The sequence below is a fragment of the Equus caballus genome, chromosome 1, assembly GCF_041296265.1.
Source record: "Equus caballus isolate H_3958 breed thoroughbred chromosome 1, TB-T2T, whole genome shotgun sequence".
NCBI classification, from domain to species: Eukaryota; Metazoa; Chordata; class Mammalia; order Perissodactyla; family Equidae; genus Equus; species Equus caballus.
This window is the reverse complement of record NC_091684.1, coordinates 157,636,539-157,663,632: the sequence shown is the minus strand read 5'-3', so window position 1 is coordinate 157,663,632 and position 27,094 is coordinate 157,636,539. Positions and strand designations below refer to the sequence as shown.

Sequence of the window (27,094 nt, the reverse complement as noted above, 5' to 3'; positions counted from 1 at the left end):
CTGAAGTGGCGCGAACTCAACCACTACACCATTGGGCCGGTCCCGATAACACCATATTATTGCACTGTTCTTACAGCCTTAGGGGTGTTGATGGCTTCCTTCTTTATCAATTTTTGTTCTCTCACCATCACATGTTTGGTTTCTCCATTCTGCTATCACTCTGTGTAAATAATTCCCTATGGTAAATGTCCTCCATTTTAAAGACCTAGAATGGTTTCTGTTTTCCTGGCTGAAATCCTGACTGATACTCCTAAATACTGGCCACCAAAATACTGTACCTGAAGAAGGTGGTAGAGTGTAATGTCGGGTGGCAGGACACTAGGGGCAGTGTACTGTGGGAAGAGAGCAGTTTTAAGCTTGGGGTAAGGAGTTAATGCCATCTTCAGTAGCTGGGGGTCTACTTTCTTCAAACAGTTCTCATTTTCTTCATTCTGAACAACCTAAATAAAAAGACAGATAACACAGTATAATGTTTTTCTCTTCTCCAAATTCAAGGCCTTTTTTCACAAGAACCCTGCGAAACAAGATTAGCTTGGGAGAGTATATGGTAGTGGAAATAGCATTAGAGAAGGACTCAGAAGCCAATAATTCCAGTTCTGGTTCTACAACAAACTAGCTGTGTTTACCTTAGGATAGATTTTAAGATCAGGCCTCAGTTTTCTCATCCACAAAATCAGGAAGTTTAGCTAGATCAGTGGTTTTCAGACTATGTGGAAAAGTTGTTTGAAAAAAAGGCTCTGGTACTACAATATTTAAAATATTAAAATAGTAACTATTTGATTAGATATTAAATAAATATTTTAAAGGAAGAAAATTACTAGACTAGATGACTCCTAGGTCCTTCCCCCTCAGCTATAAAATTATTCTATGACTAATTTCTGACAGGTGATTAAAAACAGAGGAATACATAGCCATATCAGTTAAGATATATTGCAACAATCTAAAACAGGTGGTATTAAATTAAGTTAGCATCAGTAAGAAACTTTTGAAGATTAGATGTTTAACGGCATTCTTAAGTTCTAACCAGGCACGTTATACTTGCAAAAAAGCAGACACAGCCAAATTTCTACTGGTTCCCTCAAAAAAAGCTTATGAGTAGCTAAAAATTATGAATTCCTTTTTATCCCTCTAAGAGGACAAATAGTAAGTCTAGTTTCCAAGTCACATATCTAAAGTATATTTACTCCCAGGAGCAATCAGATCCTGATTCTATCCTGAAAACAAACCTGGAGTATTACAAAACAAAGGGAAAAAAACCTCCATACAATATATTAGTTCCCTTTCAATTTAAGAGGATATAAAATTTAAAAATTCACCCTTGTTTTATGCTCTTTAACGAAAATCTTGCAAATTATATTGTAATATCAACTGAGATCTAGAAAATACATAGATATTTCTGCTAATTTTAAAATCAGTCCTATCTCCCCATAATAGGTAAAAGTGTTGTCCGTACCTGGCTGACACCCCCAGGAGCATACATTGTGGTAGCAAGGGCCAGGAGGGTATGTCCTTCCAATAGCATACTGCTCACACTGGCCTGGTTGCTGGGAATCAGAATCTGAGCATTTGCAAGGCTAGCCTGGAAGATTAATTTGGGATCTAGAAAATAAAAGAGTATATTTTTCTCCTCAAGAGAGAGAAATACTAAATTAACAATTATATAATTCTGAGAAAGAACGTTAATTTTTAACTCTATCCAGAGTAAGAAGGACTTTCATTTTTTTTCTTTTCTCCCCAAAGCCCCAGTATATAGTTGTGTATCCTCGTTGTAAATCCTTATAGCTCTTCTATGTGGGACACCACCACAGCATGGCTTGATGAGTGGTGTGTAGGTCTGCGTCTGGGATATGAACCTGCGAACACCGGGCTGCTAAGTGAAGCACGCGAGCTTAACCACTCAGCCACAGGGCTAGCCCCGGGACTTTCTAAGTTTAAAAGCAATGGGAAAATATCTCAAAGGGAAAAAGTGAAAGATTCGTCTACATAAAAATAAAAACTTCTATTCAAACAAAGAAAATGGAAAGGTAGTAACGAACTAGGGGGAAAAATTAACAACAGATGACAACATAAGGATTAACATCTTCAACAAAGAGTGCATACAAATCAATGCCCAAAATACTGACTCTAAATAGATAAATAGACAAAAGAAATAACCATTTTACAAAGGAGGACATATAAATGTCTGACTCATAAAAAATATTAATTCACTAGCAATAAATAAATGTAAATTAAAATAATAATAAGATACTATATATCACCTATCAAATCAGCAATGATTTAAAAAAATAATCATCCTCAAGCATAGAGCTGGTCAGGGTATACAGAAGCTGGGACTAATGGATAAAATGGTACAATCCGCCCTTGAAAGCAATCTGGCTTATAGCAAGAACCTTCAAAATGCATACAACCTTTAACCCAGTAATTTTATATCCAGGAACCTATCTGTACTAAGGAAATAATCTGAAAGAATGACAAAAATTTCATGTTCAAATATATTCAAGACTATTATTTATAATAGAAAAAAAGTGAAAACAGCCTCAATGTCAAAACTGAGAGAACAGTAAATTACAGTACATTCATACAATGAAATATTATGTAGACACAAACTAGTCCTTGTCTCTAAGAACACAGGAAAATTCTTATAATTACTATATGAAAAAAATAGTATACAAACACATAGATGGTTGTAGCCCTGGCACTTAGAGACTGTCACAAGGTAGGAGATCAATAAATTTTGTTGGATGAAATACTATATAAACTAGGTAAAAAAAAAAAATAGTATAGAGAAAATAACCAGAACAAAATACATTACAATATATCAAGAGTTACCTATGATAGTTATCTTCCTACCTACCTAGGCTATCCACCTATGGAGGTGTTACCTTCTTGATTAGTTGTCTGTGGCTTCCAATTGTTTTTACAATGAACTTATATTACTTTATAATCAGCAACAAAAAAACAAACAAAACAAAACAAAACACCCAACCCATATTATGAAAAATTCTTCATTTGGAAAGAAACTGGGCATTACATAAAAGTGAAAGACTGGCTGTTGACCTTCCTTGCCTGTGTAGTAGCTTGGCCTGTCCCCTTTTCCAAAACTCTGGAATAACACCAGCTCGGTCCTCAGGGGTCACAGGGCTTTTCTATCTGATTATAACCAGAGCAAAGCTCTCTGTCAGTGGCTCTGCTACAGAAGACATGACTATCCTACACATACTGTGGATTTCTTTTCACTCCATCTGGAGCCCCTTACTAAAAGATTCGGGGCGAGCACCTGGAAGACAAACCACTTCTTCCTGGGAAAAGAGTGTTAATCCACCAGAGAGAAGAAATTCAGCTTGTGACAAACTGGTTTGATGAGACAAATCCAAACAGAAGAGAGCACAAGGCTGAGGGGGAATGGAAACATAACACACGCTGTCTGCTCCAAGTTTGGCTTTTCTTGGCTTGCAAGAGACTAACGTTTTTGGTCTTCTGCTTCTTAAATAAAGCTTGAGCCTAGATTACGCTCAGATATTTGTCCACAGCAAAATGATCTATTTAAAGAGTTTACAAGGTGAATGCTATTCAACAGACAATTATTTACCGAAGGAAAATTTATGTATTTAATACAGTATACCCATACCTGTTAAATTACTGGAAACTTGTCGACACTGAACTAAAAATTCAAACCACGGGTGAGCTTCATGTAATTCTTTTCTTTCCAAAAAAGGACAATTAGGAGGACTAAGTCTATATATAGTAAATTAAAAAAAAACCAAAACTCTGATTAACATACAGGGTAAGACAGTTACAACCACATTTGCTCAAGCAATAGCTAGCATAAAAAAAAAGAACCTTGGAATTAAAAGGTAAATATAACATAATATACTCTCATTGTTGTGTGTTACATATTCCTTATGACCAGGAAGTAGAGAAAATTTTAGGGAAAGAGACAATATTCTTTAAAACGTGTTTACTACCATGTTTAAATTTTACAAACTCTGTATAACAGATACGTTGCACTTTAAGATACTTTGTATTTTATCAGTTTTTACAATAAAAACTCTTTAGTGTTTTCAAACATAAGAGGTTTTTAAAAATCTTTACACAACTACAGAGAAGGTAGGACTGAGGAGTTAAGGCTCAGAATAGGTCCTCTGAAAATGTGGCTTTTAAATCTTTTCTTGCCAGCAGCTCTGGCGAAGATATTTCTGTGTCTAAGTAAGCCTCAGTGATATGAACCAGAAATACACCCTCTGCTTGAATTCCTAGTCTTTACTACACAAAATAAAATAAAGATGTTCTCATTAGTACATGAATATGGGCTCTAGAATCAAACAACAGTAGAATTAAATCCAACTCTGCCATTTCCCAGCTGTGTGCCTTAAGTAAGGCACTCGGTGTCTCTTGAAGCTTCAGCTTCCTCATCTGTGAAATGGAGAAGGGAGTAACCACCTCATAGGGTTTTTGTGAAGATTAAATGAGAGGATGCATGTAAAGCACTCAGCCTAGTGCCAAGAACATTCTAAGCACTCATACATGAGAGACTACTACTGCTATTGTTGTTACTACTGACCCAATAGCAATTAACACTAGCCACAGATATGATTCTGCAGGTTGATCTTAGGTAGGTATATATTGATAGCAGTCTGTCTGTCTGTCTGTCTGTCTGTCTATCTATCTATCTAAATACAAGTTTTAGAGCATATCTAACAACACTTGCAGTAGCCATGAATTCAAAGTTGTTCAGCACTTGCCTGATAATGAAAGTATCAAAGAACTCCAAGTGAACCTTTAGAATCTTCCTCTCTTTTAAACTTTTAAAGCATTTCTTTCATTTTATTCTAATCTCCAATTATTTAAAAAGGTTAAGAGAGATGTTACAGAATTAACATCACCAAAAAATACATGATAAGCATTCAGTTGAATGAAGCATTGAATTAAAAGATTGTGCCAAGTATTGGAGTGGGGGAACTACTTCAAAAAGAAAAGGGTTTTTTTTCATTTTTTCATATTCATTTTTCATTTTTTAATATTTCTCATGTCAACGCTTAATATATTCCTAAAAGTCGAGTTCATAAGTAGTATGGAAAGAGGAAACCTGAAGACCTGCTCAAGGACAAATCAATTCTCAGTACTCACTTGTAACAGTCTAGATAGACATAAAGAAGATACTGCAGACTGCGTTCCAAACAATAGAGAATGAAGTGAGAATGGAAGTCCCAACCTTCTTTGGACCTGTAGTTTTGAACAGGGAGGGTATCTTGCATCACACCCCCAATACGGTTCAGTCTTAAGAGGAAGAGTTCAAAGTCTTCTAGTTCAGATCTAAGAAAAATCCCATTCCTATCAGGCAGGATTAAGAGATGGCAAGTTAAAAAGGTGCTAGATTAAGAGCAGACCAAATCACTTCCATTGTTTAAGTCTCAACTACTTAAAAATAAGTATTGACAAATTAAGACTGCTGATTCTTACTCTATAAATATGTTCTGAGACACAAATTTTGCTAGCTTCCAATAAAAGTTTCTGCACCACTGTAGTACTTAAAGGTAGTCATGACAGTCTCAAGTTATCTTAAATTTTTCAGAAACCTTAAGTAAGCTATCTCCATTTTTTTGTTTTTGATTGGAACTATACAACCCAGTGTGGCAACAGTGGTTAGCTCTTGAAGCTAGATGCTCTAAGCACTGAGAAATTCACCAATACAGCCAAACAAAATCATTAAGAAAGTAAAGCAGAATAATTTAAATAGACCAACTACTAAACAATAGAAATTTGCATTTAAATATTACTTTTTACAAATTTACTCAAATACATCATACATACCATACAAAGGAGTATAAAAAATATATTATGCGGAGTTTAAGGAAACACATGTAACCATCACCCAGATTATACAAGATTACACCTGGAAGCCCTTGGTGTACTCCCCTCCCATTGCAGGTCCTTCGCTACCCACAGAGGTAACTACTATCCTGACTTTTACTATTACCATTCCTTTACTTTTATTCATAGTTTTACCACCCATATATGTAACCTCAAATAATATATGGTTTGGTTTTGCCTATTTTAAACTTTATGCATAAATGGAACATTCTGGATTTACTGTTTTGTCCTGTTTCTTCTACCCAACATTGTGCAATTTATCCATGTTGGTACCTGTGGCTACTGTTTATTAATTTTCATTGTTATATAGTATTCCATTATATGATTATACTATATTTTATTTTTCCACCCTACCTTTGCAGTTGTTCCTAGATTTTTTTTTGGTAAGGTAATTTTACCAAAATGTAAAATAAATTTACATTTCCATGACTACAAATGAGGAAGAGCATCTTTTCATATGTTTATAGGCTTCTCCTTTTGTGAGATGCCTGTGTGTGCTGGTATCTTTCCCCTCCAGATCGAAGCTCTACTCTTCTCCGACTCTGTCCCTGGAGGCTCACCTGTACAGGGTTGGGGCAGAAGACTCCAGTGCCCTCAGGCTTCTGTTTTGGTCTGTCCAATGGGAGATCCCCATCAGGAGATCAGAGCCAGGAAAAAGGGAGTTACCCTGGCTCTCTCTGTCCTGGGTGACTGCAGGTTGGCTGACATTCTCCACTAAGGGACATAACTCCTGCCAGACGGCTCTCTCACTCTCAGCAACTGTTCTCTTACTTTGCCTCTTCAGGCCTTTTAGAAAGCATACTCTGGGGTTATGAGGATATTCTTCTTTATCTTCTAAAAGCTTTACAGTTTTACATTTGACATTTAGGTTTTAAAATCCACCCAGAGTTGATTTTATGCATGATATAAGGCAGAGGGTCCAAATTTAATTTTCCCCAATATAGCTATCCTGTTATCTCAGCCCCATTTCTCAAAAAGACTGCTCTTTCCCCATTGTTCTGCAGTGCCACCTTTGTCATATATAAAGTGAGCATATGTATAAGTCTGTTTCTATGCTCACTATTTTGTTCTATTGGTCTTTGTCTATTCCTGCACCAATACTCCCACTGTCTTAATTGCTATAGCTTTCAAATAAGTTTTGATATCTAGTAGGGCAAGTTCCTCTTTTTCAGGGCTATTCTTGACCCTCTGCATTTCCATATAAATATTTATAATCAGCTTGTCAAAATACACAAGAAAAGCTGCTGGAATTTTTATTGAGATTGCAATATATCTAAAGATAAATTTGGGAAGAATTGATAGCAGGCTTGTCTTGTTCCAAATCTAAAGAGAATGCTTGTGATTAAGTATAACATTAGCTAGAAGATTTTTTTTAGACACCCCTTTAAAGTTAAGGGAGTTTTCATCTATTCTTAGTTTGCTAATAGTTTTTATTATAAATAGATGTTGAATTTTATCAGATGTTGAATTTTATCAAATGCTTTTCTATATCTATAAGGCTGGTATAATTTTTTCCCTTTACTCTGTCAATGTAGATCTCATTAATGTCATAATCATGTTAAATCATACATATATTAGCTTTTTAAATAATCAAACATTAATCAAAATATTTGATAAGCATACAAGTTATACAAAATTTTACTTTTAGCAAAAAAGAAGAAGAGGATTCAGTGCAATGGGAAAAACAGTGACTAGAAAGTCAGGGGTAAAAGGATTGGAGTCGGTAAGTAATCGATGGGGTCGGGCAAAGCTCTTAACTTCTCTGAATCTCACTCTCTACATCTTTAAGTTGAGTCGGACAATACAGCTATACTGCCCCAATAAGTATAAATATAAAATAAAATAATACATAGGAAATAAGTTTAAGAAACTTAATTAACATACAAGTTATTAATTCTCCTTATATTATTTTGATAGCTTAGAAAGATTAATGATTAGGTTGAGCCGTATGAAATTGCCAATATTCACCCATATTTGACCCACAGAAATGGCAAATTCATGGTCTGATCTAACAGAATTATTTTTAGGAATGAATTAAAAGTTTAAAATCTTCACTTATCACTTCAAGAGCCACTTCCCCTCACTAATTTCTTAACTGAGCAGTCCTCTTTAGTTCAAGACCATACACAGCATATGGGTGCAGAGCTAGTACTGAGAAGAGTGGGAGACACTACAGGATACTAAGGTATCCTCATTTCAGCTCTTGCCACTTGGCCCTTGCAGCCCCACTGACAGCTTACCATTTCTACACCAAAGCACACATAACGTTTCGGGAGGAACCTACATCTAGAATTTGAGAGCCTATTCACTACCATACGATGTTGAGTGCATATGATTTTAAAACCTCAATATAAGATAATGTCCTTTCAGTTTTAAAATACTATGAAACAACATTGCATTGGATTTACTGCATTTTAAAGGAAAAATCACACCATTATTTTTTATTGCTCTTCCTTTAATTCATCCCCACAGTTACAATACCTGGCCAACTTATCTAAAATTTCATTCCTCATGTAGTTGCTGCAGCAAGTGTTGTGGTCAATAACATCAACAGTCAGAGGGGGCCACTTGTGCTGCTGAAGTGAAGAATCACTACTCTGGGTCTGAAATTCTCCAATCCACGTGACAATGTTTAACCAATCATGGCGAGCTGTGAGGTACCTCCAGAGGGCTTCAGGAGAACATGATTTGTATTCTATATTAAGAACAAATACATTTTAACAGCAATGAATTATGATTATTGACACAAAACTTAACACTAATTAGCTAAGTGAATAAGATAAATATTTATATACTATATGAATTATTCAGGGCCTCCGCTTCTTTTACTATTTTCCTCTTTTGTGTTGTTCATTTTACAATCAACGCTTCATCTGGAGGATGAGATTCTCATTACTACAGTGATTAAATAAAACTTGGGAATTAGCTGGGTGTTTCATTTATCTTTCAGCTCTCTTTTTCTCTTTTCCTTAATATAAATAAAACCTTTGGTTGTAATAGTAAACATGAATTTGACACCCTGTTAATTACCACTGTCTACCGTTGTTAGGTACTCCCCAGAGCCCTGATGTGATACAGGCCCTCAGTTAACCAAGAGGAAACTCAAAGACTGTTTGGATAAACAAAGAATGTCACTTTGAGGCTGGGATGAGAACTCTCAGTCTTGAAATCTCAATTCATTGAACCATGACTTCTCTCTTTCACTATCATATTATAAATCACTTACAAAAACCTTGAGATAAGAAAGGGGTCTTAATTCAACGACCTGCATTTTAAAGCGACTAACTATTTTTCCCCCAAAAGGAATGCTAAAATGGAGACACTCCAAAATATTCAAATACCAATACTTAATTTAATCCTCACTCAATATGCTGAGATTTCAGGCTCTCACACTTGCCTTCTGGACTTATCCTGGGGAGAAGGATGGATTCTTGTGTTATTCGATTCCACCACTGGGCCCAATTTAACACAATTCTATGATCCTGTCTGTTAAATTTATCTTTATGGTCATGTTTCAGGAATGAGTCCAAAACAGATTTGTGCTTGAAAAAATCTTCTTCCTTTATCCAATATCTGAAACAGTGACATAAATTTTTTTTTCTAATTTTGGAGGAAAAAAGCATCATTTCTTTTTATCAGCTCAATAACTTCTATTCTTTTGGAAAACATACAATTCAATATTCTTAATTTTGTATTTCTTATCTTAAAAATATATATCTGATCATGCAAATATTGAAATGACAGAAAATGGACGAGTCCCTTCTGGATGACGTAAGTTTTATTTTATAGGGAATGTAAGCTCAGTTCCATATGAGAACTCCATGCTCACTAACAGTTATAGACTAAACACTGTCCACAATGTTCTTCCCATATTATCAAAAGGGGGCTAATGAGACTACCTGGGAAAGGACTGGATCTGCACATTTTCTTGGAAATGTCCTGAATAAAACTTCTCAACTCGATGCACAAAGTCTATAGTTGTTTTTTCTTTTTCAGAAAAATAATTTTTTTCTTTTAAAATTTCAACCTTGAATAAAAAGTAATTAAATTAAAGCAGTGACCTCACAAAAATCAAGTACATCTGCAAAACAAATGTCATGAGATTAAATGCCATTTAAATATCGTATTTTGAATTTTTGAGGTAATATATATAGTCACACAAATTTTCCTTCATTATAAATGCAAAACGAGCCATTTAAAAAGACAAAAGAGTTGTACTTTTACTTACTGGATATTAGGAGAATAATAAAATAATTTACCTTCAAGTTTCACCAAGGTTTATCAGAAAATATAAACTACAGTCTCAGCTTTACCTACCAAAAAGTCCCGTATATTTTTATCAGTCGTATAGAAGCATATCTTGAGCAGCTGGTCTTTTACATCAAAGCCCTATAATAACACACAAAATTTTTTTAAACTTACATTTTGTGATGGACCTATTTTGAACATAAATATATGTTGGATACAGAGGCATTCTCTTATAGACATACATCCTATTAGAATCCCACAGCTTTTTTGTTCTTGTGAACATTCATTTTCTACATTTATCATACATATTTACTGCCTATCCCTAAAATCCCTAAACATTTTGCCAAAACAAAAGGCAGCACACAGAACAATTTAAGATAATGCCAGGCTACCATAGGACCAAAACTATACGAATGTGCTATGATGATTCACTTGAAAACAAAAGTTGATGCAAATAACAACCCTTGCATACTTTCACTCCTCTGCAGTTCCCGAAAGTCACCATGGGCAAGACCCCAATCTTGCAGATTAGGGCCAGCTCTCAGCTTAGTCCAGAAGCCCTGCCTCTAGGATATCCCCTTCTCAAACGAAATAAAACCACAGAGCATGAAGCAAAAGTATAATCCATTAGAAAGTTCAAATGGAGATGTAAGTGCTTGCATGAAAAATACAGAATTTCCCCCAACAAATAATGAGCTCCCGTGCATGCTGTGACATGTGTGAAGACTTCTGTGCAAAACACTGTCTCCTTCTAACCAAAGTGCCAAATCTAACAGACAGCAAATAATGGAAACTCTAATCAAGAATCTCTTCAAGAAAGTACTCAGTGCCAAAGAACATTTCTCATGTTGTCATTATTTCCTAATAAAAGCTACACAAATTTCTTAGTTTGTGACACAACTATGAATACAAATAAATTTTTATATCGACCAGAAATTACATTAAATACATAGAGATCTTCTGGTACCTTAGGGACTTTAAGATCAGACAATGGATTATGCCACTCACCATATTCTTCAAAAGTTCGGAGGCTTCCTTTATATTATTCTTTTTCAAACTGTCAAAGACCAAATCTAGGCCTATTCTAATCAGCTCCTCAAGTCTTTGAGCAGAATGACTGTTAATCCTAAAGAAAGTTTGTGCCTCTGGTATTTTGTTGTTTAAAACGGCATTGGTGATAACTTCCTAGGAAAAGTAAGAAAAACATTTGCTTTTTAAGCTCCTTTTTATTTCCTTTTATGATTATCAACATGGAACTTATACATTTATTGAGCACCTCCTAAGGGACTTTCACTGAAAATTTACTACTAGATTTGGGGCTTTTCACAGGGGATACGAAGTATGCAACACAGACCCCACTCTCCAGGAGCTTTTAGACGAGTAGAAGACACAGAAATAAAGAACTCATTATAGCACTCTATGATAAGGGTGATGAGAGAGGTAAGCCAGGATGCTAGAGAGGAGGGTCCAGAAGAGAAGCATCTAAGTAAGATGGATGACAAAAAGAAAAGGTTTCCTAGTGGAGATAACTGACGAGGCAAAAAGTTTTAAAGACAAGTAAGTGTTACATACATATATTGAGAAAAGAGGACAAGTGTTCCAACAAGACAGAACATTATGTGCAGAGGCATAATGGCAAGAAATGGCATCAAGTCTTCAGGGAACTCCAAATTACTCAGTGTAACTGAAGATAATCTGGAGAGAGTAGCAGATGAGACTTGAAAGAAAAACAGAGGTTCCATCATGAAGGGCATTGTGTGTGTGAGATAGATTTTACCCTGATACTTAGGCGGATCCACTGAAGGGTCTTAAATGCAAGAGGTGACATAATCAGATATCTATTCTAGGGAGAATATTCAGGAAGCAATGTGGAGAAGGGACTGAAAGGGATTCAAGTTCAAGATAGTGAGGCATTAGAAACTTACTGCAATAATCCAAGTAAGAAGAAATAAAGACCTAAACTCGAGCGAGAACAGAAAGGAGGCATTCTTAACCTGGGGCTTTAGAGGGATCTGTAAACCCCATTAATTCACGTGCAAAATTGTGTGTATGTGCACACGCACACATTCACAAGCATGTTTTTGGAGAGAGAATCCACAGCTTTCATCAAAGTGGACTGTAACCTCCTAAAAAATCAAAAATCAGTGATTTTGAGCAAAAAGAGCAGAGGCCATGAATAGAGACTTGGAGCACATTAAAGGGGGGAAACAGGAAGTGAAACCTGCGAAGGAGACTGGAAAAGGGAAGCCAAAAAAAGTAGAAGGAAAATCAAGAGACTTTTGGTTAGAGAATGAATAAGAAATACAAAAAAATGCAGTCATATCAGGTACTTCCCTAACCCTCTACCCCAAGAACAGCAGTACTATGAGCCTGGCAGCATCTCCACCATATTACTTTCATTCTCTATTGATTCTGATCATCTGGGTTAAGCTATTCTGGCCTTTGTCTTTCAGATGCCAATACTCTCCACATGGGTGGAGGGATTCTTCCAGTCCCTAGTCATAAAGAGGGTGGCACAGTTTGGTTGTATTAACTTCTACTATAACAAGAAAGGCAAGCAGATGAGCACAGAAAATGTAATTGGCAAAATATCGTAACTGGAATCTGAGATAGGACTCAAATCGAACATAGTTCCAAGCAATAATGTCATAAAATAAAAGTCTCCTAAGATTGAATCACCAGCAGCAATTCAATTTATTCAAAGGTCAGGCAGAATGCATAAGTACAAAGTGCCAGGCCCTAGCCATTGAGGGGGTATTGCCAAGGGAGTGCCACTTCATACAGTTTGAGGTTGGATGCTTGTCACTGGATCCAAGTGGGCAGATCTGGCATTAAGAGGGAGCCTATCTGTGTTCTGAATTAAATAAGCAAAGCTTGCAGACATAAATTTGAAGTCATGCTGAGAGGTCCCCAAACCTACAAAACCTAAAATCCTTGCCAAAGATTCTGAATCACAAGCGTATAGATTCTAAATTCTGTTTTTCCTATTGTTTTGTCAGCTCTCCCGAATTTAGCAAAGAAAAGAAGTGAAAATTACTCATATTTACCTCAACGCTGAGTTTCTCCCACATATGGCTCTCCTTTACTTTGGGGACATTTTCATTTGCATCATATTCATCTATGGCATCTGTTAGCTTCCAAGGAAACTTTATCATGAAGGTTCGAAGTTCATTAATGTAGCTGGTCAAAATGTTCACTCCCTTCTGTAGATGTTCATCTAGCTCTATGGAAAACACCAACGTGCCAATTTCATATATATACACACACATATATAAAAATATATGTGTGTGTATGTAGAGAAAGAATGAGTTGTTACAATCATAAAGAATTCTAGAAAATGCCAAAATTCAAATTCAGCATTTTCAAAATCTCAAACAAAAAATCTTAGCTTTTTCCTATTTACAAATAGCTCTGTGTTTTAATACAACTCTTTTCACAATGATTAGTCCTTTCTGCCAACTTTCCCAGTATTAGAACTCATTTCACCCACTCAATTGCACACTGACTTTACCTAACTTTAGCAAATGACACTCCAACAGCTTATGCTCTCTCATTAAATAGGACCACTTATATCTCTGTCCTGACACAGGAATGGGACAAATGCATCCCTCTTTGCTGTTATTCTTACCTTCATTGTGAATAAAAAGCTCCTTTATTTGTTTGTTAAGGAAAGACAGTGTAAGATTAAGCAACTGTTCTGAGAAGTGTTTGCTCTGGGTTTCAGAATCACTTTCTCTAATTGCTGAGCAAAGTAAATCCAATGCTGGTGTCAGCTCTTCCACATCTGAGAAAGAATCAAAGAAATTAACATAAAGAACACCAGGATACTCCCAATAAAATGAACATATAAAAAAATACCATGTTGCAATATTCTTAAACATAAAACAAGGACCAATATCTTATTTTCAAAAAGTTCACAAACTTTTATGAAGTCTTAATACTTGCAAACTTGAGTGATTCTACTTACTAGTAGTCATTACTTACTGGTATTTCTAGTAACTACCACTTTGCTGATCACCTACTATATCTTAAGTATTGTACTTGGTGTTTTACAAGTGCTGTCTAATTTATTCCTTTCAACAACCCGAGAGGTAGGTGGTATAGCACCCTTTCCATAGAGGAGAAAACTGAGGTTCAGAGGATAAACAACTTGTCTGAATTAATTTGGAAAGTAAGCGGCAGAGCCAAAATTTGAACTTAAGCCTGTATAATTTCAAAGCCATTCTCTTAAACATGCAGGTAAAGGAAAGAGTGTGGGCCCGTGAATCCTCCATTTCCCAGCTGCAGGCCCTAATGAAGTGACTCCTGTTTATCTCACTATTGGCCCCAACTCCAGGACTGCATCTGTGACTGAGGATGACGGAAAACATGGGTTGTCCCCTGAAAGCGTAGGTAAAGGTATTCGTATGCTTCTTATTTCCAGACCCATCCCCTCCCTTTAGGGCAAAGCAGTAGAGTGAGGAGAGATCACTGACCACCAAACAGCAGAAGTGAACATTGACCATACAATCATTGATGGAGCCCCACTCAACACCACAAACCAGGCCTTTTCCTATAAATTCAAGCAGATTAAAAAAAATTGAAGGACTGACACCAGTAGCACAGTGGAATGAGCTCTTCCCTTAGACTCTCCCCTAAGATACAACGAAAGGGACACACATAAATCAACAGAGGACATTCACACAACACAACAGATGTCAAAGAGATCCACGCAACCATACGTCTGAAGGTGGAGGTGCTGGACCCCCTGGGAGGCAGTGCAAAGAGGTAAGGGGATCTCTTCTCCCTCCCACAATGGGAGCCATCTAGGTCACGGGACCATGTGCAGCTCTGAAAGGAGAGGAGTGAAAGGGCAGCCCTCCACAGGAATGCCTTCTCTCGGAGTTGCCTCCCAGCCCATGGGAAAGCTTCACGCTGAAGAGGCTAAGCAATTGCAAAGGCATCTTCACCAAGTCGAGCAGTCCAGGAGGGCAGACAGCGATTGTGGAGCTAGAGTACCCCTGGGATCGTGCACATGAAACAAAGAACCCCTCCCCCTGCCTGGTGCACCAGCTCAGCTGGTCAGCCAGAGCAAGGGACCCCCACCAGAGCATCTGTGCATACATATGTAAAGCAGTAGTAGTCAGCAGGCAAACACAGACGGGCCCTGTCAGCATAGCTTCCAAAGGACAGGCACAGCTGCCAGGGATCGTGGCAGGCTGACAATACACAACTCCTGCCCGACCCCAGAGGCAGCAGGTGGAATCTGCAACCAGATACTCCCCCTATGCAAAGACACAAATCCACCCTATCAAATAGTATGAAGAGGTATATTAACATTCCAGACCAGAAGGAAAATGACAAGCACCCAGAAATCAACCCTGAAGGCACAGAAATTTACAATCTAAATGACAGAAAATTCAAAATAGCTATCATAAAAAAACTCAATGAGCTACAAGAAAATAAAGATACACTGTTCAACGAAATCAGGAACAAGGGGCTGGCCTTGTGGCTGAGTGGTTAAGTTCATGTGCTCCGCTGCAGGTGGCCCAGTGTTTCATTGGTTCGAATCCTGGGTGCAGACATGGCACTGCTCATCAAACCACACTGAGGCAGTGTCCTACATGCCACAACTAGAAGGACCCACACAAAGAATATACAACTATGTACTGGGGGGCTTTGGGGAGAAAAAGGAAACAAAAAAGAAATCGGGAACAAAATTAATGAACAGAGGGAATTCTTCACAAAAGAGATTGAAACGATAAAGAAAAACCAATCAGAAATGTTGGAGACGAAAAACACAATGGATGAGATGAAGAAAAATCTGGAGTCCTTAAATAACAGAGCTGATATTATGGAGGACAGAATTAGCAATTTAGACAACAGAAATACAGAAATGCCTCAGATGGAGGAGGAGAGAGAACTAAGACTAAAAAGAAATGAAGAAATTCTCCAAGAAATATCCAACTCAATTAGGAAATGCAACATAAGGATTATAGGTATTCCAGAGGGAGAAGAGTGGGAGAAAGGAGCAGAGAGTTTGTTCAAAGAAATAATAGTTGAAAACTTCCCAAACCTGGGGAAGAAGCTGGAATTATAAGTAAATGAAGCCAATGGAAATCCTAGTTACATCAATGTAAAAAGACCTTTTCTCCAAGGCATATATTAGTAAAATTGGCAAAAATCAATGACAAAGAAAAAATATTAAGGGCAGCAAGGCAGAAGAAAATAACCTACAAAGGAACCCCTATCAGGCTTTCAGCAGATTTCTCAGCAGAATCCTAACAGACTAGGAGAGAAGGGAATGATATATTCAAAATTCTGAAAGACAAAAACTTTCAGCCAACAGTACTGTATCCAGCAAAAATATCTTTCAGATATGATGGAGAAATAAAAACTTTCCCAAATAAACAAAAGCTGAGGCAGTTCATTGCCACAAGACCCTCCCCTATGAGAAATGCTGGAGAAGGCCCTCATACCTGAAAAAAAAAAGGTTTACATAGCCTTGAGCAAGGAGATAAACAGGCAAACAAAATCAGGAAATTGCAGCTGTCTATCAGAACAAGTTAGCTAACAATTATAACATCAAAAACAACTATAATCACTTCATTTTAACCACAAACTCACAACACAAAACAGAATAAGTTGTGACAACAATAAGTTAGATGGGGAAGAGGATAGGACTGGAACTTGCTTAGACTAAGGAAATAAGAGGCTATCAGAAAATGGACTATCTCATTTACGAGATCTTTTATACAAATCTGATGGTAACCGTTAAACAAAAAATTAGAACAGAGACACAAATGATAAATAAAGAGAAAACTGAGAAAACCATCATAGAGAAACACCAAACTGAACTGGAAGTTGGAAATACACAGATGAGAAACAAGGAAAATACAGAACAACCAGAAAAAAAGTGATAAAATGGCAGTATTAAGCTCTCATATATCAATAATCACTCTAAATGTAAATGGATAGAATTCACCAATCAAAAGACACAGAGTGGCGGGATGGATTAAAAAACAAGACCCAACAATATGCTGCCTCCAGGAAACACATCTTAGCTTTAAAGAGAAACACAGGCTCTGAGTGAAGGGATGGAAGACAATACTCCAAGCTAATGACACACAAAAGAAAGCAGGTGTTGGGGCTAGCCCTGTGGCATAGCAGTTAAGTTTGATGCACTCCACTTCAGCGGCTCAAGTTCACAGGTTCAGATCCTGGATGTGGACCTAAACCACTCGTCAGCCATGCTGTGGCAGCAACCCACATATAAAGTAGAGGAAGACTGGCACAGATGTTAGCTCAGGGCTAATCTTCCACAGGCAAAAAACAACAACAACAACAACAACAGACAAAAAGCAGGTGTTGCTATACTTATATCAGACAAAGCAGACTTCAAGATAAAAAAGGCAATGAGACTTAAAGAGAGGCAGTATATAATGATAAAAGGGACACTCCACCAAGAGGACACAACACTTATAAATATATATATGCACCCAAAACAGGAGCACCAAAGTACATAAAGCAACTAATAACAGACCTAAAAAGAGATAGTAACAGCAACACGGTAATAGTAGTGGACCTTAACACCCCTCTTACATCAAGGGATAAATCATCCAGAGAGAAAGCTAACAAGGAAACAATGGAATTAAGTGAAAAACTAGACCAGATGGACTTAATAGTTACATACATCCAAAAACAGCAGAATACACATTCTTCTCAAGTACTCATGGAACATTCTCAAAGACAGACCATATGTTGGGAAACAAGGCAGTCTCAACAAATTTAAGAAGACTGAAATCATATCAAGCATCTGTTCTGACCATAATGCTATGAAACTAGAAATCAACTACAAGAAAAAAGCTGGGAAAGTCACAAATATGTGGAGACTAAACAACATGCTACTGAACAACCAATGGATCATTGAAGAAATTAAAGGAGAAATAAAAAAAATACCTGGAGAGAAATGAAAATGAAAATACACCATACCAACTCATATGGGATGCAGCAAAAGCAGTCCTAAATGGGAAATTCACAGCAATACAGGCCCACCTTAACAAACAAGAAAAATCTCAAATAAGCAATCTTATACTACACCTACCAGAACAAGAAAAAGAACAACAAAAAAAGCCCAGAGTCAGCAGAAGGATAAAATCAGTCAGCTCTGATAAAAATCAGAGTAGAAATAAATGAAAGAGAAACCAAGAAAACACTAAGAAAAAAAGAGACAAGGCTCAAAATAATAAAATTAGAAATGAAAGAGGAGAAATTACAATGGATACCACAGTAATTCAAAGGATTATAAGAAAATACTATGAAAAACTATATGCCCACAAATTGGACAATCTACAAGAAATGGATAAATTCTCAGACTCATACAACCTCCCAAAACTGAATCAAGAAGAAATAAAGAATCTGAATAGACCAATCACGTAAAGAGACTGAAACAGTAATCAAAAACCTTCCCAAAAATAAAAGTCCAGAACCAGATGGCTTCTCTGGAGAATTCTACCAAACATTCAAAGAAGATTTAATACCCATCCTTCTCAAACTATTCCCCCAAATTGAGGAAGATGTAACAGTTCCTAACACATTCTATAAGGCCAGCATCACCCTGATCCCAAAGCCAAACAAGGACAACACAAAGAAGAAAAATTACAGGCCAATATTGCTGATGAAAATAGAGGTAAAATTCCTCAACGAAATATTGGCAAATTGAATACAGCAATACATTAAAAGGATCATACGCCATGATCAAGTGGGATTTATACCAGGGACACAGGGATGGTTCAATATCTGCAAATCAATCAATGTAATACACCACATTAACAAAATGAGGAATAAAAACCACGTGATCATCTCAATAGACGCAGAGGAAGTATTTGACAAGATCCAACATCCATTTATGTTAAAAATTCTCAATAAAATGGGTATAAAAGGAAAGTATCTCAACATAATAAAGGCCACATATGACAAACCAACAGCCAACGTCATACTCAACAGGGAAAAACTGAAAGCCATCCCTCCGAGAACAAGATAAGGGTGCCCACTCTCAGCACTCTTATTCAACATAGTACTGGAGGTTTTGGTAAGAGCAATTAGACAAGAAAAAGAAATAAAAGGTATCCAAATTGGCACTGAACTCTTATGTTTGCAGACAACATGATTTTATATATAGAAAATCCTAAAGAATCCATCAGAAAACTACAGTAAAGGTGCAGGGTACAAAATCAACTTACAAAAATCAGTGCATTTCTATACTCTAATGATGAACTAACAGAGAAAACCCAAGAATACAATCCCACTTACAACTGCAACAAAAAGAATAAAATATTTAGGAATAAATTTAACCAAGGAGGTAAAAGACCTATACAATGAAAACTATAAGACATTATTGAAAGAAATCGATGATGACATAAAGAAATGGAAAGATATTCCATACACATGGATTGGAAGAATAAACATAGTTAAAACATCCATACTACCTAAAGCAATCTACAGAATCAATGCAATCCTCAATCAGAATCCCAATGACATTCTTCACAGAAATAGAAAAAAGAATCCTAGAATTCATATGGGGAAACAAAAGATCCCAAACAGCTACAGTAATCCTGAGAAAAAACAACAAAGCTGGAGGCATCACAATTCCTGACTTCAAAATATACTACAAAGCTATAGTGATCAAAACAGCACAGTACTGGTACAAAAATAGACAAACAGATCAATGGAACAGAATTGAAAGCCCAGAAATAAAACCACACATCTATGGACAGCTAATTTTTGACAAAGGAGCTAAGAACACACAATGGAGAAAGGAAAGTCTCTTCAATAAATTGTGCTGGGAAAACTGAACAGCCACATGCAAGAATCTTTCGCCATACACAAAAATTAACTCAAAATGGATTAAGTAACTCAAAATGGATTAAACACCTGAAGGTAAGACGTGAAACCATAAAACTCCTAGAAGAATATTTAGGCAGTCCTTTGACATTGGTCTTAGAAGGATCTTTTTGAATACCATGTCTACTCAGGCAAGACAAACAAAAGAAAAAATAAACAAGTGGGACTTCATCAGACTAAACAGCTTCTGTAAGGCAATGGAAACTATGAACAAAACAAAAAGACAACTCACCAATTGGGAGGAAATATTTGCAAATCATATATCTGACAAGGAGTTAATCTCCAAAATATATAAAGAACTCATATAACTCAACAACAAAAACACAACCCAAACAAAAAATGGGGAGAGGATATGAACAGACATTTCTCCAAAGAAGATATACAGATGGGCCAAGAGACACATGAAAAGACATCCAAACCACTAATCACTGGGGAAATGGAAATCAAAACTACAATGAGATAACACCTTACACCTGTTGGAATGGCTATAGTTGGAGAGGATGTGGAGAAAAGGAAGCCCTCATATGCTGCTGGTGGGAATGTAAACTGGTGCACCCACTATGGAAAACAGTGTGGAGATTTCTCAAAAACTTAAAAATAGAAATAACCAAATGGCCCAGCTATACCTCTACTGGGTATTTATCCAAAGAACTTGAAATCAAGAATTCAAAGGGACTTACACACTTCTATGTTCATTGCAGCATTATTTACAACAGCCAAGACATGGAAGCAACCGAAGTGCCCATCTACAGATGACTGGATAAAGAAGATGTACACACACACACACACACACACACACACAAATGGAATACTACTCAGCCATAAAAAAAGACAAAATCATCCTCTTTGCAACAACATGGATGGACCTTGAAGGTATTATGTTAAGTGAAATAAGCCAGACAGAGAAAGACAAACACCACATGATTTCACTCATCTGTGGAACATAAACACAGGGACAAAGAGAACAGATAAGTGGTTACCAGAGGGGAAGGGGGCTGGTAGTTGGGCATAAAGGGTAAAGGGGCACATATATATGGTGACTTATAAGTAATAATGTACAACCAAAATTTCACAATGTTATAACTATTATGACCTCAATAAAAAAATGGAGCATAAAAAGAGTTAGCAATTCAATAGAGAGGAGAGCAAACTGTGCATTCAACACCAAAGAGAACGTTTTTAAAAAGCAAATTTCTAATCCACATTCTTGATACCTAATCCCTTAATCTCAAATTCCTGTGCCAGAAGCACAATAAGCCAATCACAGAGACATCAGCACTTGGAGATGGAGAAAGGTTTATTTGAATTGGCCAAAATGAGAAGGCAGGAGAACAGGTTCTCTTGAACCTATTGGGCACATGAACTTGAGATTAAGAGGTTTGGTATCAATTTTGGTGAGCCACCCAAGAGTCTCGTGCCCATGGCTGGACGGCCTCAGTGAGAGTTTCAGTGGTCAGTGGTCCCCAGCAGCTGCCCAGGCATCTTTGCCCTGCAGACTTCCCCTGCCACTCCCCGCTTCCCCCTGGCGTCAGCTGCCATCAGTGCAATGCTCACCTGGAGTGGAGAAGTGCACTAGACCTCAGTCTACTTTCAGTTTTGCATTTGCCAGGTGAGTCACCATGACACACACGGTCATGAATCCTCTGTCTCTCCACTTGTATTTTGTGTGATTGAAAAAGGAGGACCCTCATTTGGGAGAGATCTAGGGGATTCTTGGACTTCATCATCTGTTTTCGTCCTGCAGGAGATGGATTTTGTCTTTGTGTGGGTATGTTCATCTTGTGTGTGAGTCAACTACAGGGAACGCTAATTTGATCCCTGAATGAAGCTCCCTCGGATGCATACTCCAAAACTGGATTGCTTTAGTTATGAGCATATGAAATGTAAAAAGATGATTTTCCTTTGTAATGTTGCCTGGCCACAACACGCCTTAGGTTCTGGAGAAAAGTGGCCTGTTAATGGATCTGTAAGTCATGTTACCATCTTGCAACTGGAGTCATTCTGTAACAGAGAAGGGAAATGGGAGGAAATCCCACATGTGCAGGCTTTTATGTCATTGCACCAAAATGAGCTGACACAAAGGAGGTGTAATTTGATGGTTCAAAGGGCTGAGAAGCCCCAACCAGTTCTGCTGGACTCCAAGGGCATGATGGAGGGTAATGAAATTTTGATCACTGCTTTAAATCCTCCCACAGCATCCCCAGCTCCCCTGCCAGCCCCTGCGCCACCTCCTTTTCAGCTGGCACCCCCTCCACCAGTTTCCACTCCACAACTGGTGAACCCCTCGCCCATGACAACCTCCAACCCACCCCCCATATGGGGAGCAGGGCACAGGAGCCAAACAATCCCCAGTAGTTGAGGGAAGCCAGGATATGGTCTGTCTTTCCTATCCCTGGTAGGGTATGCAATTTGGCCAGGGAGCAAGGGCTCCACCAGCACAGCAGTTTCCATTCTGTCAGTTCTCAATCAGGGGATGAAAGCTGATGGCCAACTGGCAGGCATGATATGGGTGCAGTCCTCTTTTTCTACTTTGGTTTTTTTTAACTGGAAGAATAATAATTCATCCTATAGGGAGGACCCCAATTGTATGACTGAGTTATTTTCCTCCATCTTTCAACATACCATCCCACTTGGGCTGACATCCAAGCCTCAATGAGTATTTTACTCATGGCCAAGGAACATGGTATGGTTACTGAAAAGGCACTGGAGGAAGCCCACTGGCTCTATCTCCAGGATAGGAACAATCGGCCTGATTCTACCAGGGCCATCCCCATAGTTGAACCAAACTGGCATACAAATGAGGGGGGAATGCCTCACCTAGGACACTACAGGGATTGTATTCTGGAAGGATTAAGAAAAGAAGAATGCCCACCCCTGGGGAAAGATCAGTGCGCATCCTGCAAGAAAGAAGAACACTGGAAGAAGGATTATCCCAAGTTGCAGAAGATGGCAAAAGAAGGTAAGACTCCCTCAACCCAGATGGTGGAAATAGAGTGGGGAGATAGAGATGGAGAATGAAGAGGTCCAGGGGCTCTGCTTAAACTGGAGCAACCTATCGTTATATCCCCACAGAAGCTCCAAATTCAAATGACAGTGGGGAACAAGTTAAGTAACTTTCTCATGGATACGGGGGCTACCTACTCTGTTGTTAACACACGTTTATCCCCCAACTCAAAGGAAACTGTAGTTGTCACCAGGGTGTCAGGAGAGGCAATGACCTGCCCCCTCCCTCTTTTTTTTTCCTACAACCCTTGGACTGTCACCTTGGAAACACAAACCTGAGACACAGCTTCCTATACATGCCTGAATGCCCTGTTTCTCTTCTGGGTTGAGATTTGCTTGCCAGGCTAAAGGCTCAAGTCATTTTTCCCCCGGACGCTTAGAAGTAGAGGTGCCACCAGAGCATGCCTGTACCTTTCAGATGCTACTGTTGCAGCCCAATGATGGATCTCAATCTGACATGCCTGAGAAGTCCTGGATAGGGACGGGCTGAAGCTTTCCCTTGCAGAACTGGGAGGGCTGCCAAAACCAAGGCTTTGCTAAAGGAGATCATTCCCAGGTGCAGACTCTCACTGTCAATCCAGAGTGACAACAGAACCACATTCATCTCCCAGATAACCCAGAAGGTATCAAGAGCCTTGGGGATCACTTGGAAACTCCATGCCTTATGGCAGCCCCAGCTGACGGGAAAGACTGAAAAGATGTGCCACACTTTAAGGAGGACAGTTGTCAAAATTTGTTGGGAAACTAATTTAACCTGAGCAAGATGCCTTCTGCCCTACTGAGGATCCATGTAGCCCCAGTAAGTAGGCTTCAATTGAGTTCCTTTGAAATGATGTACGGGAGACCATTCTCGGCTTCATCAACAGGGGGAGATTGTGTACAACAGAGGGAAACAGCAATCAGGCAGCATTTGAAATTTTTTAATGAAATTCTGACTTCCGTTCACGAGTTTGCCTCTCATAGGCCCCCATTCCTGTGACTTTTCCACTCTACCACAACAAGGCAGGTGACTAGGTTCTCCTTAAGTCTTGGAAGGAGCATTGACCAGAGGACCAACTAGTCCCCAAGTGAACTGGTCCTTATGAAGTCCTCCTAAGCGCCCATTCATCAGTCAAACTGGCTGGAATCAAGCAGTGGATACATCACACACGAGTGAAGCTCACTGCCCCACAACCAGAGCACTCAGAAGCTGAAAAGGGAAAAACTGGTCTTGTGAGCCACTGAAAGACCTTATGCTGCTGTTCTGGGGTAAGACAGCCAACACCAATCAGTCAGATAGTAAAATGAATTGGGTTCTTCACTAGTGCGAACTTCAGGAATTCTAACTAATGAAACTGCTTTTGCTATCGCAGCCCAACAAAGGGCTTTAGATCTTCTGGCTAGAGTGGTTTTGCATAATCATATGGCCCTTGACTACTTGCTGGCAAACAAGACAGGGTATGCGTGGTTGTTAATTCTCTGCACTGCGGTTACATCAACACCTTGGGAGAAGTAGAAAAACACTTAGATAAAAATCCCAGAATAAGCCCCCTGGTTACAAGTCCAGGCTGATAGGCCAGAGATAAGTGATTGGAGTTTCAATGATTGGCTTATTGCACACCAGGCACATGAATTTGAGATTAAGAGGTTCGGTATCATTCTCAGTGAGAACTAACACTACATCGATGGAAAAGCAGGTTGTCATTTTCTCCACAAAACTAGAGTACAAATTGGCAAAACCTTTCTGAAGGAGAATTTATCAAAGCATTTGAGAATATAAATTGTGTATCTCTTTGATGTGGAAATTCCACATCTAAAAGTTTATCTCAAGTAAATAATTGTACATATGTGAAATTATACACACACATACACACACACAGCATTTATAGCACACTGCCGGTAACAGCAAAATGGGAATCAGTCTACATGTCTAATAGAAGTTTTGTTGATAATAAATAAATTATGCTACAGTCCATATAATGAAAGTCTATGCCATCATAAATAATAAGTATATCTATTATTAACAGGAAAGATGTCTATATTATCAAGTGAAAAAAAATTATAAAACTGTATGTACAGGGAAAAAACTTTATTACCCTACCCCTTTGAGGAGAGGATTTGTATGGCTACCTGGTCCAAAAATAAAAGCTAGGTTCCCTGTTTATTAAAAAGGAAAGCCAAAATCTTGAAAAGTGTTGGTAATGTAGCAAAAAAGCAGAAGAGTCAGGCTGAAAATTCTTATACCAAGTCTCAATCCATAACTCAGCCAGCCACATTGTCAGTACAAGTCTCAAGGGTGGGCAATTTTGAATGAAAATCATTCTCTTTTATTCTCTTTTGAATAAAAATCTCTTAAATTTGAAAGATCATCTCCTCCTTGCATATAAAAATACAAAGCACAGTACAGGATATGAACAATAAACACCACACTTAGAATGAGAACATTTATAGGCTCTCACAACTCTCTCAAGTTTCCACAAAATATATAAAATCTCATGACTGACTGAGTTTTGGCAAGTAAATAAGTCATCAGAAAACACAACAATAATTTGAAAGTGATTAAAAAGATAAAAATCATAAATACAACAATACATACATCATAAATACACAAACATTTTTATTCTACTTACTTCTTAAATACAAATGGGATGGAAAGTGGTCAAGCTGATCAGCTACAGAAGATTTTGAGGATGGATTCAAAAGATTTTCCTTGCTCTTCAAAAAGAAATCTACTGTGTCCAGCTGACGATTTTCTATGCCAGCCTGAAATGGGAGAAAATCAAGGAAAAAATTACAATAGGAAAAAAATCAGGATACAGATTTAAAAACAAAAAACTTTAGAACTTAACGTGCGAGACTGAAGGAGACACAAGGCTGTCTTTATCTTGCAGGAGGACCTGGGTGGTAGGGAGTATTCTGACAATGACTAATCATGCGATCTGGGGCAAGTCTCTGCAACCCTTCTGAACACCAGTCTCTGCTTCAGTAGAAAACAGGAGGTTAGCATGGAAAACTTGCAGCTCTACTGCTTTGTAATTCTAGAACTATACAAAGCTAGGAACTTGGGAATGACCCTTACAGTGAAGTTATAGTTCATGTGAATTATAAGGTTAAAGCAATGTGATATAAAGTTAACTGAAAAGCAGGCTAAAAGCACAAGTGACAAGGAAAAAAAAAAAAGGTAAATTGACTTCATCAAAATTAAAGACTTTTGTGTTTCAAAGGACACCACTGAGAAGGTGAAATGAGAACCCACAGAATAAGAGAAAATATTTAAAAATCATATATCTCATGAGGGTCTAGTATCCAGAATACATACTTAGAACTCAACAGTAAAGACAAATAACTCAATTTAAAAATGGACAAAGGATTTAAATAGACATTTCTCGGGGCCGGCTCGGTGGCATAGCAGTTAAGTTTGTGTGCTCCACTTTGGTGGCCTGGGTTTCACCAGTTTGGATCCCTGGTGTGGACCTACGCATCGCTCATCAAGCCATGCTGTGGCAGTTGTCCCACATATAAAATAGAGGAAGATTGGCACAGATGTTAGCTCAGGGCCAATCTTCCTCACCAAAAATAAATAAATAAATAAAGAGACATTTCTCCAAAGAGATATACAAATAGCCTATAATAAAAAAGGTGGACAACAGCAAGTCGGTAGGATGTGGAGCTATTGGGACCTTCATACATTGCTGATGGGAATATAAAACAGTGTAGCTGCTGTGGAAAACAGCTTGGTGGTTCTTCAAAAAGTCAAATGATCCAGTAATTCCATGGCTAGGTATATACCCAAGAGAAATGAAAACATATGGTGACATGAAAACTTGCACATCACTGCTTATAGCAGAATTATTCATAACAGTCAAAAAGTGGAAACAACCAGGGCTGGCCCCATGGCCGAGTGGTTAAGTTTGTGCACTCTGCTGCAGGCAGCCCAGTGTTTTGTTGGTTCAAATCCTGGGCACGGACATGGCACTGTTCATCAAGCCACGCTGATGCAGCGTCCCACATGCCACAACTAGAAGGACCCACAACGAAGAATATACAACTATGTACCGGGGGGCTTTGGGGAGAAAAAGGATAAAATAAAATCTTTAAAAAAAAAAGTGGA

General features: G+C 38.0%; 1 protein-coding gene across 2 annotated transcripts in view; it reads right to left on the bottom strand.

Moving 5' to 3' along the window:
- Window positions 1-27,094, bottom strand: part of SPG11 (SPG11 vesicle trafficking associated, spatacsin) — a 77,643-nt gene that overhangs the window by 37,514 nt on the left and 13,035 nt on the right. For both annotated transcript variants that reach the window (XM_070237562.1, XM_070237569.1), the window contains 12 exons: window positions 25,614-25,746; window positions 13,748-13,903; window positions 13,167-13,342; window positions 11,128-11,304; window positions 10,189-10,260; window positions 9,771-9,898; window positions 9,269-9,444; window positions 8,353-8,566; window positions 5,128-5,331; window positions 3,629-3,735; window positions 1,454-1,599; window positions 279-440 (listed from right to left, as the gene is read on the bottom strand). In XM_070237562.1, coding sequence (XP_070093663.1) covers window positions 279-440; window positions 1,454-1,599; window positions 3,629-3,735; window positions 5,128-5,331; window positions 8,353-8,566; window positions 9,269-9,444; window positions 9,771-9,898; window positions 10,189-10,260; window positions 11,128-11,304; window positions 13,167-13,342; window positions 13,748-13,903; window positions 25,614-25,746 — 1,851 coding nt within the window. The remainder of the gene's footprint in view (window positions 1-278; window positions 441-1,453; window positions 1,600-3,628; window positions 3,736-5,127; window positions 5,332-8,352; window positions 8,567-9,268; window positions 9,445-9,770; window positions 9,899-10,188; window positions 10,261-11,127; window positions 11,305-13,166; window positions 13,343-13,747; window positions 13,904-25,613; window positions 25,747-27,094) is intronic.